Source organism: Rhinolophus sinicus, chromosome 18 (genome assembly GCF_057876585.1).
Source record: "Rhinolophus sinicus isolate RSI-liver-muscle chromosome 18, RSI-T2T, whole genome shotgun sequence".
Classification (NCBI taxonomy): Eukaryota; Metazoa; Chordata; class Mammalia; order Chiroptera; family Rhinolophidae; genus Rhinolophus; species Rhinolophus sinicus.
In genome coordinates, this window is record NC_142518.1 from 22,876,195 (window position 1) to 22,897,502 (window position 21,308).

Genomic DNA, 21,308 nt, shown 5'->3' on the forward strand with positions numbered 1-21,308 from the left:
ACATTTTGTGAAACGAGGTCAGTGTTCAAAGGACTAATGCTCTAAGGAAATTATCCACAGTGGAGAGGCAGTTCAGGGTGATTATGTTATTTTCCAATGCTGTCTGGGCTGCTGCTTCCCAAGGGGAGAGGCTAAGACACAATTAGAGAAGCTAGGAGAGGCTCAGGAATGTTTTGGAATTCACTCACACATACCCCAAATGATGTGGGAACTCCAAGAATGAAAATAAACTAATTTGATCAAGGACATATTTGTGTCCTAGAAAATATTCTAAACATGTAGCTAATACTGGATATATCTGTATGAGTGTTTTCCTAAAACCCCAACACTTAGTTTCTAGTAAACGTTAATTAGACTTTAATTAAATTTCAGAGCAGAGAAGGAAAGCTAATTAATATTCCTTATGTGCCAGAAAGTGGAATGGGTATGAGGTTAAGTAAATTATTTAAATAACAGAGTCAGAATATGATAAAGCTGGGTTTCAAATGCAGATATATTTGATGCCACAGTCCATGTTTTTTTTTTTTTTTTCCTACTGCATGATTATGGAAGAAAGAGCATGTTCAAGAAAGTTAGAAAAAGAAAATGAAGAGCTGAAATAATTTCCTCCTCTTCTTTTGGGGAAACATACCCAAATATATTTTATGTACACTCTCACATTCCCAAAAGAGCCATGAATGAGGCAGGGGACGCTTATGCTATACCTTTGTAATATAATAGATTTTGGGCCTGTACACAACATTACATTTTAGCAGCCCCATACATGTGTATATGTATATATGTCACCCCCTGTAAGCATTACATATAACATACAGAATATTACAACAATTTTCTGTAAAACAAAAACTTAACAATGTCATTCTCTTAAGATTCAGTGGCTACTAGTTCCCAGCCTGCAAAGTAGCTCCCGTACACAAATGCCCAGTGAAGCACAGCAGCTGATCAATTTAAAGCTGTATTGACCACTGGAAAACCAGAAGAAGCATCATGAGTGACATTTAGGAAAAACAAAAAGACTCCAGTTCTATTGAAACAAAGAAAGCCAGAACTCAGAGTGATCTCAGGCATTATCTGCTTCTATTTCCTTATTGTTGATGGGGAAACTCAGTCCCTGATGGACTGGGTCATACCCCAAATCATACTGTTAGAGAAGGACAATCTGCAGATCTCAGGATTTGTTTGGTATGTGCCGTTCAGACATGCATGCTAAGAACTGTCTCCTAGGCACCATGTATAAGAGACATGAGAAACGATAAAAGGCTCAGCACACTTTCTAATATTAAAGTTGATGTCTAGAGGATAGGAGAGACACATTCGGGCAGTAGATCTAAATTGACACAGACATTGGAAGATTTTCTGATGGAGTCAAGAAACTGTAAAGCACATAGAATTACTGGTATGTGTTCATTTATTCATTCACTCATTCAAAGATCTACTGAGTACGTGCTGTCTGTGAGGCACTATGCTAGAAACAGAGATACAGCACCTATCCTCTTGGGGGCTGTTATTTCAGTCGAGGTTATATGTGTCAGCTTATGAAACGATAAAGAAGGTTGTGAATTTTTTTTTTTTATGAACCTATGAGACACACACAGGAGATGCCAACATCTACGTCTGTCGACAAGGTCTACAAAACCAAAGGCCAGTATCAGGACTCTGCATAACACTATGGCATCTCATTCACTTTCTTTCAGTTAATATCTTAAACTCAGTTGTTTTCATGATTCTATTATCAATTATGCATTACTGACTATTCCTTCATTGTGGTTCCAGAGCATAATGAGACTCAGCTAATGTGACCTTTGGAACCATCAAACTGTGGAGGAGAAAGCAGGGTAGAGAAGACTGACCTCTGGGTTATCTTTGTGTACTAAAAGCCTTTTGAAAAGTCAGAGCACCAGGCTTTTGGCAGCAATTTCACAAATTTAATCACCCAGAGATATTCACCAGTTTCCTCAAAGACTGACAGCTAAAATTAGACAGCTGATTCTCTGTTACATTCACTTCCTGTTATCAGTGATGCTAAACAGTTAAGTAAAAGGTTTAACATTATTTGTCCTTTCTATTCTGATAAGATTGATGGTGCAATAAGAATCCTCAAGGGCAATATGAAGACTCATTTTCACTCCTCTGGAAAACTGTTGCAAACAATTTCTATTTCAAAGTCAACATTTATAAAATCAGAGAATGTCAGGACAGGAAATGACTTGTGATATCATGTGATTCAGCCCCTTTAGATGACAGATGGAGAAACTGAGGCCCAGAGAATATGTGATTCACCTTTGATCAACCAGCTAGTTAATAGCAACGCTGGAACTACAAATCTTCTGATGCCTGGTCTGTTTACTATTTCTGCTATTTCATATTTTCTTGTCAGCTGCTATAAGATGCATTTGAGGGAACTTACCAGAAATAGCACAAAATTATATACTACATAAGGTCTTGATCTTGTAATAAAAACTAAGAAAACCTCTGCCAATCTCAACCAATGTTCAAACTGAATGTCAGAAGACTAATACCATTCTTAGAACAGTGAGGTATCAGGAAGGAGATACAGGGAATGTTTTCTGAGTTGGATATCATAATCCAGTGTTCTTTCTAATAAGAGTCCATCTCATTCTCAAAAGATGTATCCAATGCAAACTGGCCAGCACAGATATTTAGCACACTGATTGGTGTTAAAGCTGAGACATAGCTAACCGCTGCTCCCTCTCTCTATAAATACAGGTACTGAAATAGCAATCAATAGCTCAAAGGAACAAATAGACTAACCAAAACTTGAATCAGAGCAACTCCTGGCACAAATAAAAGGGAGGTGGAACGAGAATGAGGGCAAGATATGCTTTCAATATGGGATGAATTTGGAATCTAAAAAATTGCCCAGAATGTAGAAATAGGGGCAATATGGTATGGAGGCAGATGGTGCCAAAATTCAGGTGCTACTGATGTTAGGGAGCATGGCTACTTATAATCGGAGCAAGAGTCATCAGTTTAATTCAAAGTAGACCAAGAGGATACAAGAAGATACAGACACCAAAAGGTGAGTCTAGGAAGATGACCACAATTCCATGCAGAGAGTCAAATACTTGTACTAGTAGAGCCATAGAAATGGTAGCCACCAGAACACAGGAGAGTAAGAACTCCAACCAGCAATTTGGGCAGCAGACACAGCAATAGTAAAAATGTTGATGGAAGAGACTGTTGGCTTCAGCCAGGGAGGTTTTATATTGTGTTTTACTAAGCAGGAACCCCCAGAATGTTGTGAGCAACTGAGATGAAATAGGTGGCTGTAGAAACATGCCTGGGATCGAGAGCAGAGACAAGGGTCAATCAAGGTCATTAAGACAACCTCTATGGTACTGTATACGACATCCAAAATAACTCTCAGGAAAAGATAGACACTCCTTTGGACACTAGTTGCTTCTTGATCATTGCATATAAAAAGCTGAACGGTTAGCATGTTCCCCAGAACTCCAGTTTTCACTCTTCCGTGAAGTGCTTCAGAGATATTTAGAAAGGGAACCTGATGAAATGCATTACTGGGGATTGAGTCAGCAGGTTTACTACTGAGTTTCATTAGTGAATGCCTCCCAATATTTGGCAAATGCAGTGTCTCTAAAGGAGGGAAGGACCAGCTTCTCTAAAAATCAAATCTTTTCTAAGGGACAACTGACAGAAATATAAGGTCAAACACTTCAGCCGGTATTACAGAAAAGTAGCAGCACACCAACCTTCAGCTAGAACTAATGTATGTAGAACAGGTTATGACCTCAATTGGTTTCTCCATTTCTGCACCAATGGGAGACAACAAATAGCATTTACTTTCTTCATGAGTGAGTGGAGAGTAGAGACAATGCTAACAAATTTAATAACCAGTATTTGGGCCATTCCCATCACAACATCCCAAGGAAGATATAGCAGCTGGAAAAGATCCAGGAAAAGCAACTAAGATGATCAAGGGAAACGCTTACTTTTCATTCAAGGACAGACTAAAAGCCTAAAAAGGATTAGAATTTCTCAGACTGGGAAGATGAAAATGAAAAGGGGTTAGTGAGGGGATGTGAGATTAAAATCTATGTTGGGTACATATAATTGTATTCACCTAATTTCACAGCACTTAATTGGGGCCATCCCTTGAGATTAAAGGATGTAGATTAAAGAGAAAATGAAATATACCTCTATGTATTTATATAGAAATCAGTTGATTCATAGAACTTATATACCTAAGACAAGGCTGAAATGGAGAATGAGAAAAGTTTAAGAAATCATTGGATATACTCAATGCCAACTGATTTACAAGGCATCCTAATTTTTAAAAATGAAAATTACTAGGTTAATTGACAAAACAGCCATTGGTGCCTGCATCTGGGTCAGAGTTCTGGGCTAGTTGCCCTGTTGCTCTAACCCAGTGTGCTATTTCTTATGCTCTTATTATGTCATCTCTGCAGGAACATACTGCATGCAAGTGTAGGTTCCTAAATTCTTTTGACAGTCCAGAATACAGAAGAATAATTCTCTAACTGATTAAGAAAGCGCGAGCGTCCCAGCTCTTGGCTCCATTTGGTTTACCCATATGGGAGTATGTAACATAAAAAGGTGAAAGAACTCCTAACAGAATGCAGCAGCTGGTTAAAGGCGATTATATTGAAATTTTCATGAGTTTGACAGTAGGCCAAAAAACTACAAAATGGCAGAGAGTGGAAAAGGCAGTCGTAACAGGTTGAACATTGTTGGTGATTATTTTTTCAGTGGCAATGAAAGCTGTAATCAAATAACCTGAAAGAGATGCTGGCAGGAATAAAAGAGCCCCAAGGGAGACGGAATATGAAAACTGTAACAATGATGTATGCTATGGACTAATAAACTAGACAAACATGTAGGCCGCAGTATCAAAATCAAGGTTCTTAGCTTCATATGAAAAGCTGGTGTCAGGATGCAGGCATAAACACTGTCTGATTTGCAATCTAGAGTAGAAGACGTTGTTAATGACTTACATGAGTGCACAACTTATAAACTAACTGGAATTGTGCTACTGGTGTAGAAACCTCTTATTATTTAGATGATCATTTTCTCCCAGCATTGAAAAGGAGAAAACTATAGAGCATTAAAAAAAGTCCAGAAAAAGACACGTGGCTTTGCAGCTAGAAGCATGTGGTATTGTACTATTAGGTTGGTGTAAAGGTAATTGCGGTTTTTGCAATTATTTTTGACTTTTTAAACTGCAATTACTTTTGCACCAACCTAATAAAAACTCTTGACTGTAAGGCAAGACAGACAAGATAAGAAAGAGGAAAAATGGGGACTGGTTGAAATAATGTCATGATAAATTTATCATAATTGTTATTTGTGGATCAACAAGGCATCTCAAATTATGCATGGCATTTGCCAGTGCATGAAGTCTACTGAACCTTGTACATCAAAGTAATGTACTATTAATAGAATATCTTAGACAACAGTAATGTGGAATAAATTACAAATGACATTAATAATCTTTTCAATGTACATTTTCTGAACATGTGTTCTCCCTATATTCCAGCTTAATAGTTTAGATGTATATTTGAGAAATTATATAACCCCTATTTTCAAATAGATTAAATTATAGAAATTATTGATTTGCATAAAGTTTCAGAGATATCTTTGGGGAATTACGTAATTCCTCATTCCAAGGAATTGATCACCTCAGAGACTTTTAAGGTCTTTATACTCACCTTTCTACTAAGTTTTCCTGTCTATGGTTTTATGTCTCTTACCATTAAACTAGGAAGAATTATAGTCCTAAATTATACACCAAGATTTGAGCTCTTTGAATAGGTACCTGGCAAAATTGGAGTGGGTTGAGAGGTCATATCTGAAGCTAATTAAACAGTGGAAAAATAGAATTCCTATTTTTTTAAAACTGAGGATTTATATTATGTTAATAAGTAAAATAAAGAATTTAAAAAATGAAGATAAACCTGAAAAAAAGGTGAGAGCTTAGGTTTTTGAATTTAGACAAGACAATGTAATGAGTCATACTCATTGATTCTTCGAGCTGAAAAGGACCTTAGGGCGGCTGGATGGCTCAGTTGGTTAGAACGCGAGCTCTTAACAACAAGGTTGCCAGTTCAATTCCCGCCATGGGATGGTGGGCTATGCCCTCTACAATTAAAGATTGAAAACATCAACTGGACTTGGAGCTGAGCTGCGCCCTCCACAATTAGATTGAAGGACAACGACTTGGAGCTGATGGGCCCTGGAGAAACACACTGTCCCCCAATGTTCCCCAATAATAAATAAATAAATAAATAAATAAATAAATAAATAAATGGACCTTATTTTATAAATGAGAAACCAAGGTTTGTATAGGTTAAGTGACTTGCTCAAGGCCACACAATCAATTAACACGTTGCATTTGGATCACGAGAATCTTCACGAGGGACTTAAACCCCGCTGTACGCAACGTGTTTTCTTATTTCCAGATCTGTGCCCTTACCAATACTGCTACTAAGATCTTCAAGTTGGTGAAGGAGCCTTGGACCAACAGGAAGACAAGTAGAGAGCAGCTGCTGATTCCACAGAGGAACAGCAAGAGATTAATTTACAGGGGGGATTACAGCTTTTCTGGCATTTGTATCCTGCTTTTTTTTTTTTTCGTCTGAATTCATTTTCACTTCCCCCCAGCAAGGCACTGAGATCTTCTGTAGTAGGTGTAACATCAGGGAGAAGACAAATATTTAAGGATTTAAGAAAAGAATGGGTAGGACTGGGGGAGTGGGTGGCAGAAGGGAGGGCAGGGGTGGATTCTGAAACCTCCAGGAGACTTTTAATGAGCCCCAAACAAGTAATGATTTGGAGAATAATAACTTAAAGATGTCTTGGATTCTCAGGTGGTCCTAAAACCTTGCCCACAAGAATCTTTATTTCAGCTTATGAAGATTGGATAAAGTGAGAGCTTTACAAATGAAGTAGTATGTCTCAGACATCTTAGTCAGAAACGAAAATTTGTCATGATTGAAGATATTGATATAGAAGATGTCTGGGGAGAGTTTGAATAAAATGGTTCCGTAAAATATATAGTGGATGCAAGCAATACAGTGCATGTCTAAATCAACAAATTATTCAATAAAACAGGTGATTAAAATAGGTATTTAAAATATTTAGAGTGACTAAATTAATAATTCTGTATAACAAACAATAAAATTTAAAAATAAGAGAATTAAAAAGCAAGATCAAAGTATATTAAAGGAGAATTTTTAAAGTTAAGAGATATCTTATCTGGAAAAATTTAATAAGACAAACTTTTTTTAAAGGATGTGTCTCTCCTTGAAGAGCCAAGAGAGTCCCCTCACCCCCATTCTTCTAACAAAATTGAGGCATGAAATCAAATTTCTTGAGAACTGCAGTAATGAAGATCTAAGACTGCTGTTTCTGCTTTAGAACTAAATTATGAAGAATTGATGGGCAGTGGAAGAATAAAAACAGACTCGATAAAAGATGGCAGGCCAAAAAAATGGACAAACATTTAACATTTTTAGTCACACTCATGGCAGAAGCAAGTTCAAAGACTTTAGTTGGTATTGAAGACTATTTCATGAATCCGATTAATTTCAATTGTCGTTGTGGTAGTCGATTCAAAGTTTAAATTTAAGTTGGACTCACACAATTGATGAGAAACTGTTAAGGTATCATAATAACTCCACATCCCCTAGTCTCTCTCTTCCATGTTGACCCAATGTATCATAATTTATATTTCATACAGCATGCTGCAGAAGGCGTTTTTAAGCACCTGTATTCCTTTGACTGACACAAACGGCCTCAGAAAACAGTATCATTTTGTTATTATATGAAAAATGCTGAGTGCTATATATTGAACACCTCAGCTCCACAAATCCAGGATTGCTGCTCACTGCCTTTTGGGTTCATGAAGTATTTATTCACCTAAAACAGTTTGTGTACATATAGCTGCAGAAGTCTTCCATCTTTGTCTGAAGAAGAAATGTGGGAAAACCCCTCAATATATTAAATTGTTCTTGTAAATATTCACTTCCACTACCAGGAATGTTATCTGCAGCTTTTTGTTTTAGTGTGAAAATTTCACTCCACCTCTGATCACAAAACACAACACATCACTGCATTAAATGGATTTTTCCTAAAGGCAGCTCCCTATTGCATCAGCAAGTTTTCAGTTGTAATTTAAGCATGAGTTGATTATCTAAGCTTCCTAAAAAATTCATTTGTGAATATACAGATCAGCCACAATAAATGCTCCTTAAAGAATGTCATGTTTCCAACTTACTTGATATAGTAGGGCACTTTGTTTGGCGAGATGGCTCTCTCCCAGGGACCCTGGACAGAAGCTGAAAAAGGAAAAAGAAGAGGCATGGAGGTCAAGTTCACGGCAAACAGGAAAGACAACATTAATCTCCAGAATTACAATTTTACACTGATATTGGTCTGTTTGCTCAGTTGCCCATGAAGACAGGATGGATTAACCGGCTGTTCTGAAGTTTCTGTCCTAATCTAAGTGAAATTGAACTCATTCAGGCACAAAGATAAATGCAAAGAAAAAAATGTTCCGCTGCTATACCTATAGAACAGATAAGGAAGTGAATGAGTAAACTGACGGGTTTTCTCTTATGTGTCTCCATTGGGTGCTTGTCTTATAATACTTCCTGTTGCTGCTTCTTGATATCTTTTACTATTTGATTGACTGGGTTTTATTAGTTTAGCAGCTGAAACATCCCTCTGTGATATATTTATATTCCAAGTTATTGAAGCAAAAGTACTACACTTATCCTTCTGATATGTTTGTTTTTCTCTTTACTTGGCTTTTACCGATTTCATTTACCGACTATATGTTTAATTGGTACCTCAAAATGTCAGCTGACCAGCATGATCTTATTAGAAAAGGTAAAAAAAAGTGAGAAAATGGCACCTGGTACCAGAGTGTAATAAAACTTCTTTGATGAATGATGAATCCTATAGGTGGAATTAAATTTCATGTACGGGGAATTCACTTCATAATGACTTTATTGTACGTTAGTCAAATCAATCATCTTTACACTGTGTTTTAAATGCTTAAATTGTAGGTTCCCCTCCCCTCCAAGCTGAACTCTAAAAATACCTTTCATATACTGTTTAATCTGATGTTTTTTTTCTTTCTTTAAGACAAAATAATCATGTTAGGAGGCACCAAAACATTTCCTCAACAATAAAATCTTCCTCCCGAATAGTGTTTTAAGAAACTGGAGTTCTAAGAGACACAGAATACCATGAGGAATACAAATATAAGAAGCATTCTTATTAACACCTAGCAATTTCATGTGAATGTCCATTTTTTTCCTGAAGTTTTATCCTGCTTATAATTTGAGGCACAGCTGATGCTGGCCATTATTTCCTCCTATGAAAAGCTCCCTTCTAAATTAGTCTCACAGTAAATTCACTCCACAATGTATTGAGATGTAACAAAACGTCAAAACTAATATATCCTTGACTACACTGTATAATATGAAAGAACAGCTTCTGATAAAAGTTAACTTCACCTACTGCCAGACAACTTAAGGGTAATTCAACTACAGATTCTTTGTTTCATATAGGATAATAGAGGGATTGAATCACCAGCCTTCAACCAGACACGCTGCTTTGTACCTTGGAGATATGTCATTCAAAAGATAGAGAACGTGGATTTGTATCTAGCCGCTAATTATTCCCTCTCATTTTGGCAGACAGGTTTTTAGTATGGGGGAAAAAAGACATTTATCTGCTATTTTGAAGTAGTCCCTTGCCTTAAATCTCTCTCTGCCCTTTTGCTATTCCTCTCCACACTGCCTTTCTTATTCTCTGCCCTACTCTCCTCTTGTCCATTTTTCTTCTCTAGGATACAGTTCTCTTGTCCAAGTGAGCTCACAGAGCAAATAAGACCAGATTTGAGAACTTAGGCTGGACTCCCTGACCTACCTGGGCAGTCTGATGTTATGGATACCTGAAAACCCAAGGTCTCTCTAGCAGGAAACAAGGTGGAGAACCAGAAATCAGAGCTCCTGGCTGCTCAGTGCACACTCTTCTTAAAATCACAGCATCGTAATGGTGACAATGTTAACTAGATGCATTGTGCTGTATACAAACATCGAATCATTATCCTGTACACCCGAAACTAACATAATGTATGTCAGTCATACCTCATTTTTTTTCAAAAGCTAAACAACATCACAGCATCATAAAAAGAAGACGACAATGCCAGAGAGCCTTCGGGCCAAAGTCTTTCTGTCTCGGAGGATGCTGAGTGTATTCTGGTAGCAGAAGAGTCATTCGGATTTCCTATATTATTCCTAAGCATCTCTCAGAGAGAAGTGTTCTTGAGAGGTCTGCTAGCTGCCAGACCTGGCAGAGGGGCTGTCTGCCTGAAAAGAACAACCTTAAAGCAGAAAATTTAGCAAGAGATGGAGAAAAAGCAATGGTGCCTAGCTGAGCTAATGGCTAGACATACACCGGGTACCTATTGTTGACTTTGCATGATTAAACATTAAAAGGCAAAATAATCCATTGAAATGCCAGAGTAGCGTCATCAGAATATGCTTGAAGTAAATCGTTGAAAGGATTGAAAAAGAATATCCTAAACAATTTTTAAGTTCCAGAGCAATATGAAATTTTAAGCTTTTATAATTGGAGTTCTTAATTTTTTGTAGCGTATATAAATTGTATATAAAAATTGTTAATTTTTGAAAAAGTCTTTTGTCCTTATGTGTAGCTATCCAATAGGTCCAACAGTAAGATTCAGTGAATTTTTGGTGCTGAAAGATGTGTTTTGCTCTTTGACTCACAGATTACAAACGCACCTAAGTAACTGCTTTGCAGTCATCACTTGAAACCCTGAAATTTTATGCTAAAAATGTCCTCGATGCAAGAAAAAAAAAAAAAAAAGGAAAATAACAAAGGCCTTCTCCCATTTCTCCCCTGCTTCATCACCACCACAGACACACACACTGGAACTCCTTGCTTTAGAAATAACACAATCGGACGATGGTTCTCTGTGATTGGATTCAGTGCTCCTTCTCAAGAGATTGTGAAAGGGTTATTGGCAATTTTGTTGGAGACTGCCACATAATTCTGGTCTTGCATATATTTCAAGTTGATCAAATGTATGGTAACTCTCATAAGGCTGTCCCAGAATTATCATTTCATTTCTTGCAGGAGTGCCGACGCCAACAACAGCTGTTTCTTATCTCAGTGTACCAGTGGAAGCTTGCCATCCTTCACAAAGCTAGCCTACGGAATAGACACACACATCTTTTATGCCGGATGTGTCCATTTTTAGTAGTCCATCCAAAGCGGATTTATTGGCAAATGGTTTTTATATGAGGCTGTGCTGCCCTTTCGTATTTTCTTATACAGATGTTCCTGTAGCCACCGTGAAATTCCAATGCAGGTTTGTGATTCAGATTCTCGAGTGTAAAAATCATTCATTATCATGTGGCACCAGCACCGTGGGGGTTTATTGGCTACTGAAGTTAAATAGCAAACTACACTTGAGTTTATTTATTTATTCCAAAACCAACCTCTGATTTTCCCCTTGCAGTTTGTTATTAAGAGCAAGAAAGGGTAGCAATTCTACCTTCAAATGCTTTTCCTCCCTCTAACAGGATTCAATATCGTGCCCAAGGTGGTTTTGAAAATCACAAACACAGGCCACTAAAACACACTTTGTTTAGAAGAAGTTCTTATTTCAACCATTTTGTAATGCATGACGAACAGAATGTGCCAAAGTGATGCACCCCGGTGTTAAGCCGTATTTTAATCCACACAGGGGCCTAACCAGAAAATTAAAAAGAATGCTAATGTTATTCAAACTGTGCCAAAAGAGCACTCTCTGGAATTCAGACCCATGTATGGTCATTAATCTTTCTACTTTTCTTATATTTGGTGGATTTAGAGTTTGATAACCTAGTTGTGTCCCCAAAAAAGTGGAGTCGGATTATAAAAAGAAATAATATAGCATTCCCTGGAGACAGACGAGAAACCTCACCTATGGAGTTAAAAAAAAGGTGTTAGGGAAGATTGACTAGCCCCTGGCTCCTTGTTCCTCAGAATTATGCAAATTCCAGGGATGGTTTTATGGACACATTCTAACTAGTGTAGAGCGATGACCTCTTTCCCACTATCGCCCCTACCTCCCTCCTCAGGTACCTTTTTAGACATTTTTTCCTCATCTCCCTATGCCCCATGACATTTTAATACCACAGAAAATACCGGTACCTCGGTTTTTGAATGTCTCCATTGACGAACATTTCTGTTTATGAACACCGTAAATTTTATGGATCTATGGTAGCATTAGATAGTAAAATTCACGCTAAATTTGCAGTTTTAGGGGTTGATTTGAAAGGTCTGGAATGGATTAATCCATTTTGCATTGCTTTCTATGGGGAAACCGTGCCTTGCTTTTCGAATGTTTCAGAACTCGAACGGTCTTCCGGAAAGGATTATGTTTGAAAACCGAGGTATCACTGTATTGTATAGCTTTTTATGTATTTTATATGTATCTGTGCTTTACATAAAAAAGTAAGATTTTCTTTTTGTCTCCCAGGAACCAATTTTCACCACCTTGGGGGCCATATTGCTCCCATTGAGAATGCGTGATCTAGAGCAGGTGTGTGGGGGGAGAAAAACCTCTTATGTGCCTGAATAATTACCTCAAGTAGCTTATTTGATACTCATCATGACCTGTGAGGTAGGTATTATTATTTTCATTTTGCAGATGATGAAACAGTTAAGATCCACATGGAGTAGCACGTCTAACATCCTAGGTCTGTAAGTGTTAGATCCTAATTTTGATTTGTTACCCAAACTGAAGTCAGATGATTCAGGAAATGGAGAAAACAAACATGTTGCATGTCTACTAAGGAGCACTTTATGCTCCCTAATGTAACCCCCTCCCCCAAATACCTTATGAAGTCATGTGATTCCTTTTACACATGAAGACATTGAGGCTCAGAAATGATCAGTAAACTAACCCTGGTCATACAGCTAGTAAACAGTGCATCCAGGAGGCGACCGGATGGCTCAGTTGGTTAGAGCGCAAGCTCTTAACAACAAGGTTGCGGGTTCAATTCCCACATGGGATGGTGGGCTGCGCCCCCTGCAACTAAAGATTGAAAACGGCGACTGGACTTGGAGCTGAGCTGCCCACAACTAGATTGAAGGACAATGACCTGGAGCTGATGGGCCCTGGAGAAACACACTGTTCCCCAATATTCCTGAATAAAAAAAGTGCATCTGGGGTTACAACCAGGTCTGTTTAGTCTTTGTACATTATTCTATTTTATCATGTGTGGTACACAACAGGTAGTTTATATATATTTGCCAAACAACTGAGTAAATAAGTACTTTTTTGAAATAATTATTTTTCAATTATAGTTGACATTCAACATTATATTAGTTTCAGGTCTACAGCCTAGTGATTTGACTATTATATAACTTATGAAGTGATCACCATGATAAATCCAGTACCCATCTGATACCATACATACTTATTACAATATTATTGACTATATTCCTGATGCTGTACCCTACATCCCCGTGACTATTTTATAATAGCCAATTTGTACTTCTTAATCCCTTTCCCTCTTTCATCCATCCATCAATGCCCCTTCCATCTTGCAACCATCAAAATGTTCTCTGTATCTATGAGTCTGCTTCTGTTTCGTTTGTATGTTTAATAAATATGTCTTAAAAGGGATTGTAATGTCACCTAGTCTGAGTTCTCTAAACTACGTCTGATATCTAAATTTACCCTCTACACGATTTCCACCAAATCCACCAAATTATTTTCCAGGAGCTGCTTGAACAGCTTTATTGTCACCAGATTCTGGGGGCGGGGTGGGGGGGAGTGGCTCTTTTGAATTTCCTGTAGCTTTAGTGATGATTAGCAACAGCTTCCTCTTATTCTGGTCAAAATCTGTGTCCCTATGATCTGTAACCGCCACCACTGGTTCTGTTTTAGATGTCTACATTAAATCATCTGATCACTTTGGAGAAGCTAATTTCCAAAGGGCTAAGGTGAGACCTATTTTCATCTGAAAGAGAAAAACAGAGCCCTAATTCCTAAAGAAACAAAACAATACCTAACATCACTTCACTCATTATGCAACACATTTTTACAGAGCACCTACTATGTACTAGGTACTGTGCAAAGTGCTGGTGCTAATGTAGTGAATAAGACAGACGCAGTTCCTGCTACTTTGTACTTAATTACAGTCTCTGAGGATACTTTCCAATGAGCACATCTAATATTCTAGCATTAAAACCAATCAACTGGTATCTACGGAACATACATAATGTGTATGGGGTGGCAGGGGTGGGGGCAGGTGCGATGTGGTAGAGAAAGAGGTTCCATGCCCCCAAGGACATTATTATTTAATGAGATCAGGTTTTAGATGAACATGTATTATAATGGGACTGTACCACTCAGAGTCCTGGAAGGAAACATGTCACATTCAAATTAAGTAAGTTGAATAGAATTTAGTTAAAGGGCTGGTCACAAAGGTCTGTGCAGGGTGTAGGGAAATCACAAGGGGTCATATTAATAATAAAAGAGCCATCACCACCCCTAGGTCTTTGGGGCAAGGAGACAGAGCCATCACCAGAACAGAGATGGGGAGTGAGGGGGAAGGAGAAAGGGAGGAGAAAGAGGACAGAGCAAGTGAGCCCTCCCCTGCCCCCAGTATCTCCCAAATGAGCAAGAACTCGTGTGCACTGGTGAAGAGGGTCATGTGACAAGATCTTTGGTTCAGGGAAGCAGGCTGGGAGGGAGGCTAGGGAATAAACATTCCAAACTATTCTCTGTCTTCCTACCCATTTCCTACTATGGCGCTCTATTGGCTGAGGCCAATCCAAAGCTACAGGGCTGGGGATCCCATTCATACAGCCCACACAGATCAACTTCTCAGGGCCCAGAGCAAGGCAGAGAAATGTGGAAAGTGAATAGGGAGGGACAAAGTGCAAAAAACAAACAAACTGTTTTCAGTCTTTCACTTATAAGTAAGTCTGCAGTGAACATCTTTGTAGATAAATCTTTGCACACGTTTTGTTAATTTCCTTAAGCAAAATTCCTAGAAGTATGTTTATTTGATTAAAGGCTATGAACAATTTAAAGGCGTTTCAGACAAATTATAGTCCTGCCAGTAGGAGTCTTTCTTTATTGATCCTGGTGGAAAGAGAAAAATCCATTTTCCACAGGTCAGTTGCATTTAGTTGGTATAAATCTCAAGGCACGTTAGATATACTGCCTGATACAGTGGATTATTTGAGAACATGCCCCTCACACCCCCACTTCCCATGATAGATTGTAAACCTTCTGAATTCAGAAAGGCACTCAGTATATTGGCTTTCTATCTCAAAGTCCAATCCAGCATATTGATAAGTCTCTGGAACAAGTGGAAAGTGTCCAAAACACAGATTCAGAAGAACTGGATTTGAATCCTGACTCCACCATCACTGCATGATATTAAGCAAGCCTTCATTTTCTTTTTTATTTATTTAGTCAACCAGTATTTATTGAGCATCTAATATATGCCAGATATTATTCTAATTTTTAAAATTTAAGTATAGTTGGTGTAAGAGCCTTGTTTTTCTTATATGCAAAATGGGAATAATGATATCTCCCTTCCCAAACGTTGTCAGGATAAAATGAGACAGTAGATGTGAAATTGCTTTGCAAAATGTTAATCACCATACAAATAGTGTTTGTAATCACATATCTATAGCATGCTGTCTGAATGATGGTAATCCTAGAATCAACCTCTCTGCCCCAACAGGGCAGCATTTGTCTTCAACCCTTGGACCCACTCCTAACTATCATTAACGTGCCACATATAGCATAAAGTATGCAGAGAGAAATGCCTTTGAACGTGACCTAACTGCCTAGGCTTATGGTACTTCTTTATACATTTCCATCTGCTTAGACCGATGGCATCTGCTGAACAGATCCTTCATTCTTAGCTAGATCGTCTGTCTACTATTCATCAGCATGAATGATGAACAGATTAGTTCATATTTGATACAATGGGAAATAGAGGGCCACAGACTGTTTTATAATCAGAGGATTATGATGATGAAAAGAGAAGAAGATTGCTCTTGTGGTACTATATGCAATGGATTAGAGGTAGGAGAGTGGAGTTTGAGAATTAGTTCAGAAGTAAATTTGGTGTTCAATGAAAGTGAGAAGTCACAGATGACTCTAAACGTCTAAGGCTTAGTTACTAGGCAACTGGGTGTTTTTTCATTGGCAGAAATAAATAAGCTTGGAGGTAAAATTCAGAAAAATTGTATATTTAGGTTAAAATATTTGGAAGGTGGGTCTTTTCACTGAAACTCAAGCGAAAGGACAAGACCTTAAGTACTGGATGATAGCTGAAGCTATGAAAATGGCTGGACTCTCCCCCTCCCCCCATCCCCACTGGACTCTTTAAAGAAAGGAGGCTATTAAAAGAGAACTGGAAAAAAAAAAAGAACTGAAAAAATAAATAAAAGAGAACTGTATTCTGGGGGAATGCCCTGAAATGGTGGTGGCAATAGAAAAGCCACCAAAAAAAAACAATACGTAAACCGGAATAAAGTGGGTGAAACATAAGACGGACAGCCATAGTGAGGTCTGAGCCCCGACGGGCTCCCGAGGACTAAGGCTGTAGAAGAGGAAGATGTGTTTCGTCACAAGATCACTGGAGATTTCAATAGGGCAATTTCACAAGAGTGGTGAAGGCCGAACTAGATTGCAGAAGTTGAAGGAGGGGACAAATAGAAGGAAAGTAGTTGTGCGTGAAAGGAAAAGAATGCAAGTAGAGAGGGGGAACATCCGAGGGTTGGTCATTCCTCTCTCCTGTTCTGTAAACCAGCCCATTTCATTCATTTATTTATGGAATTTGCTTAGGGTTTCCTTTATAATATTAAATTCATGAAAAACTTATTCCCACATTTTTTTTTAACTTCCTAAGGTCATAATTAAGGTTATAATACAGTGTTTCAGTTTTTTTGTAATTATTTACGCTGACTGTACATGTATCTATATCATATTTCCCCACTGCAATTGCTTTCTGTAACACTTCTATTTTCTTTTGATGGGATGCATATAGTTCCTGTAGCAACATTAAGTTTTCTGTCATTTAACTGAAAGGCCAAGTTAAATTTAACACTTCAAAACATTAAATTAAAAAAAAGAATAGTGCTTTATATGTCTATAGCATACATCAAAAGTAAAGATTCAATGAAAACTTTAAGATCACTTACTAAACTTTCAAAGATGGGCAGATTTTCCATAAAGATTTCAACAGCAGAGACAGATGGGCTACATTCCAGAGGGGAAGGTCACGAGAGTGATGAATGAGACCTGTAATGTCTGCCATAGCTGTGAAAATCTTTATGGCTAACTCAAATTCCTTACGAATAACAACCTGTAAATATTATATGAGCTGTCAGACAGATAACACTAAGCTCGGAGACCATTGCATATGGCGAACAGAATACAGATGCTCCTCGACTTACGATGGGGTTACGTAAGTCAAAAATGCATTTAATACACCTAATGTACCAAACATCATAGCTTTAAGGTTTAAAGTAGCCCAGACTACCTTAAACCTGCTCAAAACACATTAACCTACAGGTGGGCAATTATCTCGAGTTTCATCTCAAGAGGAATTGCCCTCCTTTTCTTCTCACCAGAAGCAAAAGACACAGATGGGTGTTTTGTGGACATGATGGCATGCAAAAACCCAATATCCAAAAAATGCTGGCAACACAGTACACTGTAGAGTATCAGCTGCTTACCCTCCTGATCGTGTGGCCAACTGGGAGCTGCAGCTCGTTGCTGCTGCTCAGCATTACTAGGGGGTATTGTACCGCATATCACAAGCCCAGGAAAAGATCATAATTCAAAATTCGAAGCACAGTTTCTACTGAACATGTATCACTTTTGTACCATCGTAAAGTTGCAAAAGCGTTAAGTAGAACCATCGTAAATCAGGGACCGTCTGTACCACACCATGGAAATTGTCAATGGATTGCCAAGTCATTCAGAGGATTAGGCTTGCATTTGATATGGGAAGTCCAGAGTTCATACTAAAGTACTTGGCAAGGTGACTGTGTCGCAGAGACACATGCTATACCTAATATCTAGTGCTGCTGGCTCTAAAATCCCACGAAGTTGAATAAACAATATTTGGTGGCATTGCTCATGAAAGAAATACTCCTTCAAACTGACTTACACAAAATTCCAAGACCCTCATTGTGATTATTAGGACATTAAGAGAGAAATCGAGCCTCTTTAGGCTAGCTGTAGGAGGATAGGTATCTATATAAATAGAGCTGTGACTGAATTGTGCTCGTGGAATTTCTGAATAATTTCGAGCAGAATTGGCTGATTGTATTACCATAGAACTTTCCTCTGGGTAAAGGTGGCTATAGTCTTTAGGCCATTTGGGTTAAGTCAGGTTACTAACAAGTCAGTGCAATATTGCCAGGTGCTTTTAGTGTCTCTCCAGATGTGCATTTAAAAGATAGCAGGAAGTCAGCACCATTTGCTGAATGCTCTCTGTGTGAACAGTATTGTATTAGGCACCAGGGAAATTTCAAGGAAAATAAAATTTGAAACCTCAGACAGTAGGAAGCAGCTCAGATATTAAAAACCAAATGGCTATAGATGGGATGTACATTATTTAGAAAGCAAGATAAGAGTAAGAGCTAAGAATAGGACAGCAATGAAAGGAATAAGAGAGTGGCAGAGATGGAATTCTGATCCCAGTTCTTCACTCCATTGTAAAATGATTAAACATCTATACCTTAGCCATAGCCTCATGGGGTCCTAGCCCTTGACCTTGGGCTTGATCATGTTACTTGCTTTGGCCAATGGGGCTTTAGCACATACGATAAGAACAGACACTTGTCCTCTTGTGCTCTGGTGATCTGCCATGAGCACATGCCTCAGGTAGCCTCTGATCCTTCAGCCTGGGCCTCAAAAGCGAACACATTTAGAGACAATATGAACTGAATTCATAGCCTGGAGCCAAACCCAGCCAACCTGCAGCCTGAGGCAGAGCTTCCCAGCCAAAATTTATCTAGATCACCTAAACGATAGTTGACCTGTAGACCGTAAGCATGAGAATAGAAGTTTTTTATTCTCCTAAGGGACAGAAGAAGGGAGGGAAAAAGGAGGAGGTAGAGATAGAAATAGAGAGATAGCTAGCTAGCTAGATAGATAGAGAAGAAAGAACATCAAAGAGATTAAAGAATACAAAAAGATTCCCAAGCAGAAGTCTCCTGCATTTGTTTCTAGCCACTTCCTCTACTCCTATTATCCAAAGATTAATGAGGTTAACCCCCTTTAGTCACTAGTCCACGGAACCCCTTCTCTGAAGCTGACAATCCATAATGTTACAAGTATGAACTTGAATATGTTATTAAACTTCTCCAGTCTCAGTTTTCTCTTCTGTGAAATGGAGACAATAATAAACCTTATTTTACAGGGTTGTTGTGAGGATCAAACAGGTTAATCCATGTAAAATGCTTCCTCAGTATTAAGAGCAAAAAGTGCTCAATAGGGGCCGGCCTGGTGGCTCAGGTGGTTAGAGCTCTGTGCTCCTAACTCCGAAGGCTACCGGTTCGATTCCCACATGGGCCAGTGGGCTCTCAACCACAAAGTTGCCAGTTCAATTCCTCGAGTCCCGCACGGGATGGTGGGCTCTGCCCCCTGCAACTAAGATTGAACATGGCACCTTGAGCTGAGCTGCTGCTGAGCTCCCAGATGGCTCAGTTGGTTGGAGTGCGTCCTCTCAACCACAAGGTTGCTGGTTCGACTCCCGCAAGGGACGGTGGGCTGTGCCCCCTGCAACTAGAAATGGCAACTGGACCTGGAGCTGAGCTGCGCCCTCCAGAACTAAGGCTGAAAGGACAACAACTTGAAGCTGAACGGCACCCTCCACAACTAAGATGGAAAGGACAATAACTTGACTTGGAAAAAAGGCCTGGAAGTACACACTGTTCCCCAATAAAGTCCTGTTTCCCTTCCCCAATAAAAAAAAAAAAAAAAGAAAGTGCTCAATATTTTTTTTTATTCCTGTTCCTACCCCTATCATCATCATCGTCATCGTCGTCATCATCATCATCATCATCATCACGATTAATGTAGTGAGTTATCAGGTACTTATTCCATTAACTAACTTACTGCCAGTGTGAGGAATCCCAGGTTAACCAGCCAGATGAGAGAGACTGTATGGTTCTGAGTTAAATTGTCTATTAACCACCAAGGCGCGGGCCCAGAAAACAACACCAATAAATAATCCCTCTTCCCCCTCTTGCAGCCATTTTCTGACTCTTAAAAAATTTTGTGCATTTCTCAGAGTAGTAAAACATGAAAGGAGACAGATCTTCCTTTGGCATTCTGCTGCCGCTGTCAAGTATGCAAGTCAACCATGTTTTATTATTTTATATTAGTATTGCTTAGGAATTTGAAATAAATAGCTAAGAAGTTTTATAAAGAAGTAAAACAAGACAGTTTCACTTTGATTTCTATATTTACTTCTGATTTTTGAATTAAATTTCCCATTACCAAATGTACTATCTTCTTTTTTTCTATGTAAATTAGTGTGGTTGGTTCATGTTAGAGGAATTATGGGATCTGTCCTGTTTAAGACATAAGCCTTGTTGTCCTTTATTTTGCCCTAAGATAGCAAGGTTTCTAGTGAGCTTTTGTGTTGGACTCCAGGAATCACTGAAGATTTGGTTCAAAACGTTCCGTCTTCCCTTGACACCTTTAATAGATGTATCTACTCCAGACCTCCTGGGCGAGGTCCTTTGAATCGGTCTCTTTCCTTTGACAGCTGGTCTAGGTCAAGTTCCACAACATGAACTCTCACTTTTTACCTTTTGAGAATAAATCCCTTCTGTCCTTAACTCACACCATAAATGACCTCATTCCATTCTATTCCTCTTCTAATTTTTCCCCAGACATTTCCTGCTCATATTTTCTCTTTTCGAGTCAAATTACCCCCATGTTGACTAATCTTTCAATTATTCTCTTTCTCATCTGCCTATTTCTAGCTCATGAAAACATTAGCCTTTTCTAAAACCTATATTTATACTCATTATACATACATACATACCTACATAAGAAATCCCTTTTCTGGACAAAAGGGCTCTAAGGAGGTGACATGTAAAATTGGAAAGGGGAATATTCATCATATAAAATGACTAAGTAGAAGGGAGAACCTGATTCTTACCGCCAAATATATCTTGTGACCCTTGCTAAGTGAAATCAAGGGCCAAGCAATCAGAAGCAGTCTTTGTTA

The 21,308-nt window shown here is 38.5% G+C and overlaps 1 protein-coding gene across 9 annotated transcripts in view; it reads right to left on the reverse strand.

Moving 5' to 3' along the window:
• Positions 1-21,308, reverse strand: part of DMD (dystrophin) — a 2,122,179-nt gene that overhangs the window by 206,688 nt on the left and 1,894,183 nt on the right. For all 9 annotated transcript variants that reach the window (XM_074323910.2, XM_074323908.2, XM_074323912.2 and 6 more), the window contains one exon: positions 8,276-8,336. In XM_074323910.2, the coding sequence (XP_074180011.2) occupies positions 8,276-8,336 (61 nt within the window). The remainder of the gene's footprint in view (positions 1-8,275; positions 8,337-21,308) is intronic.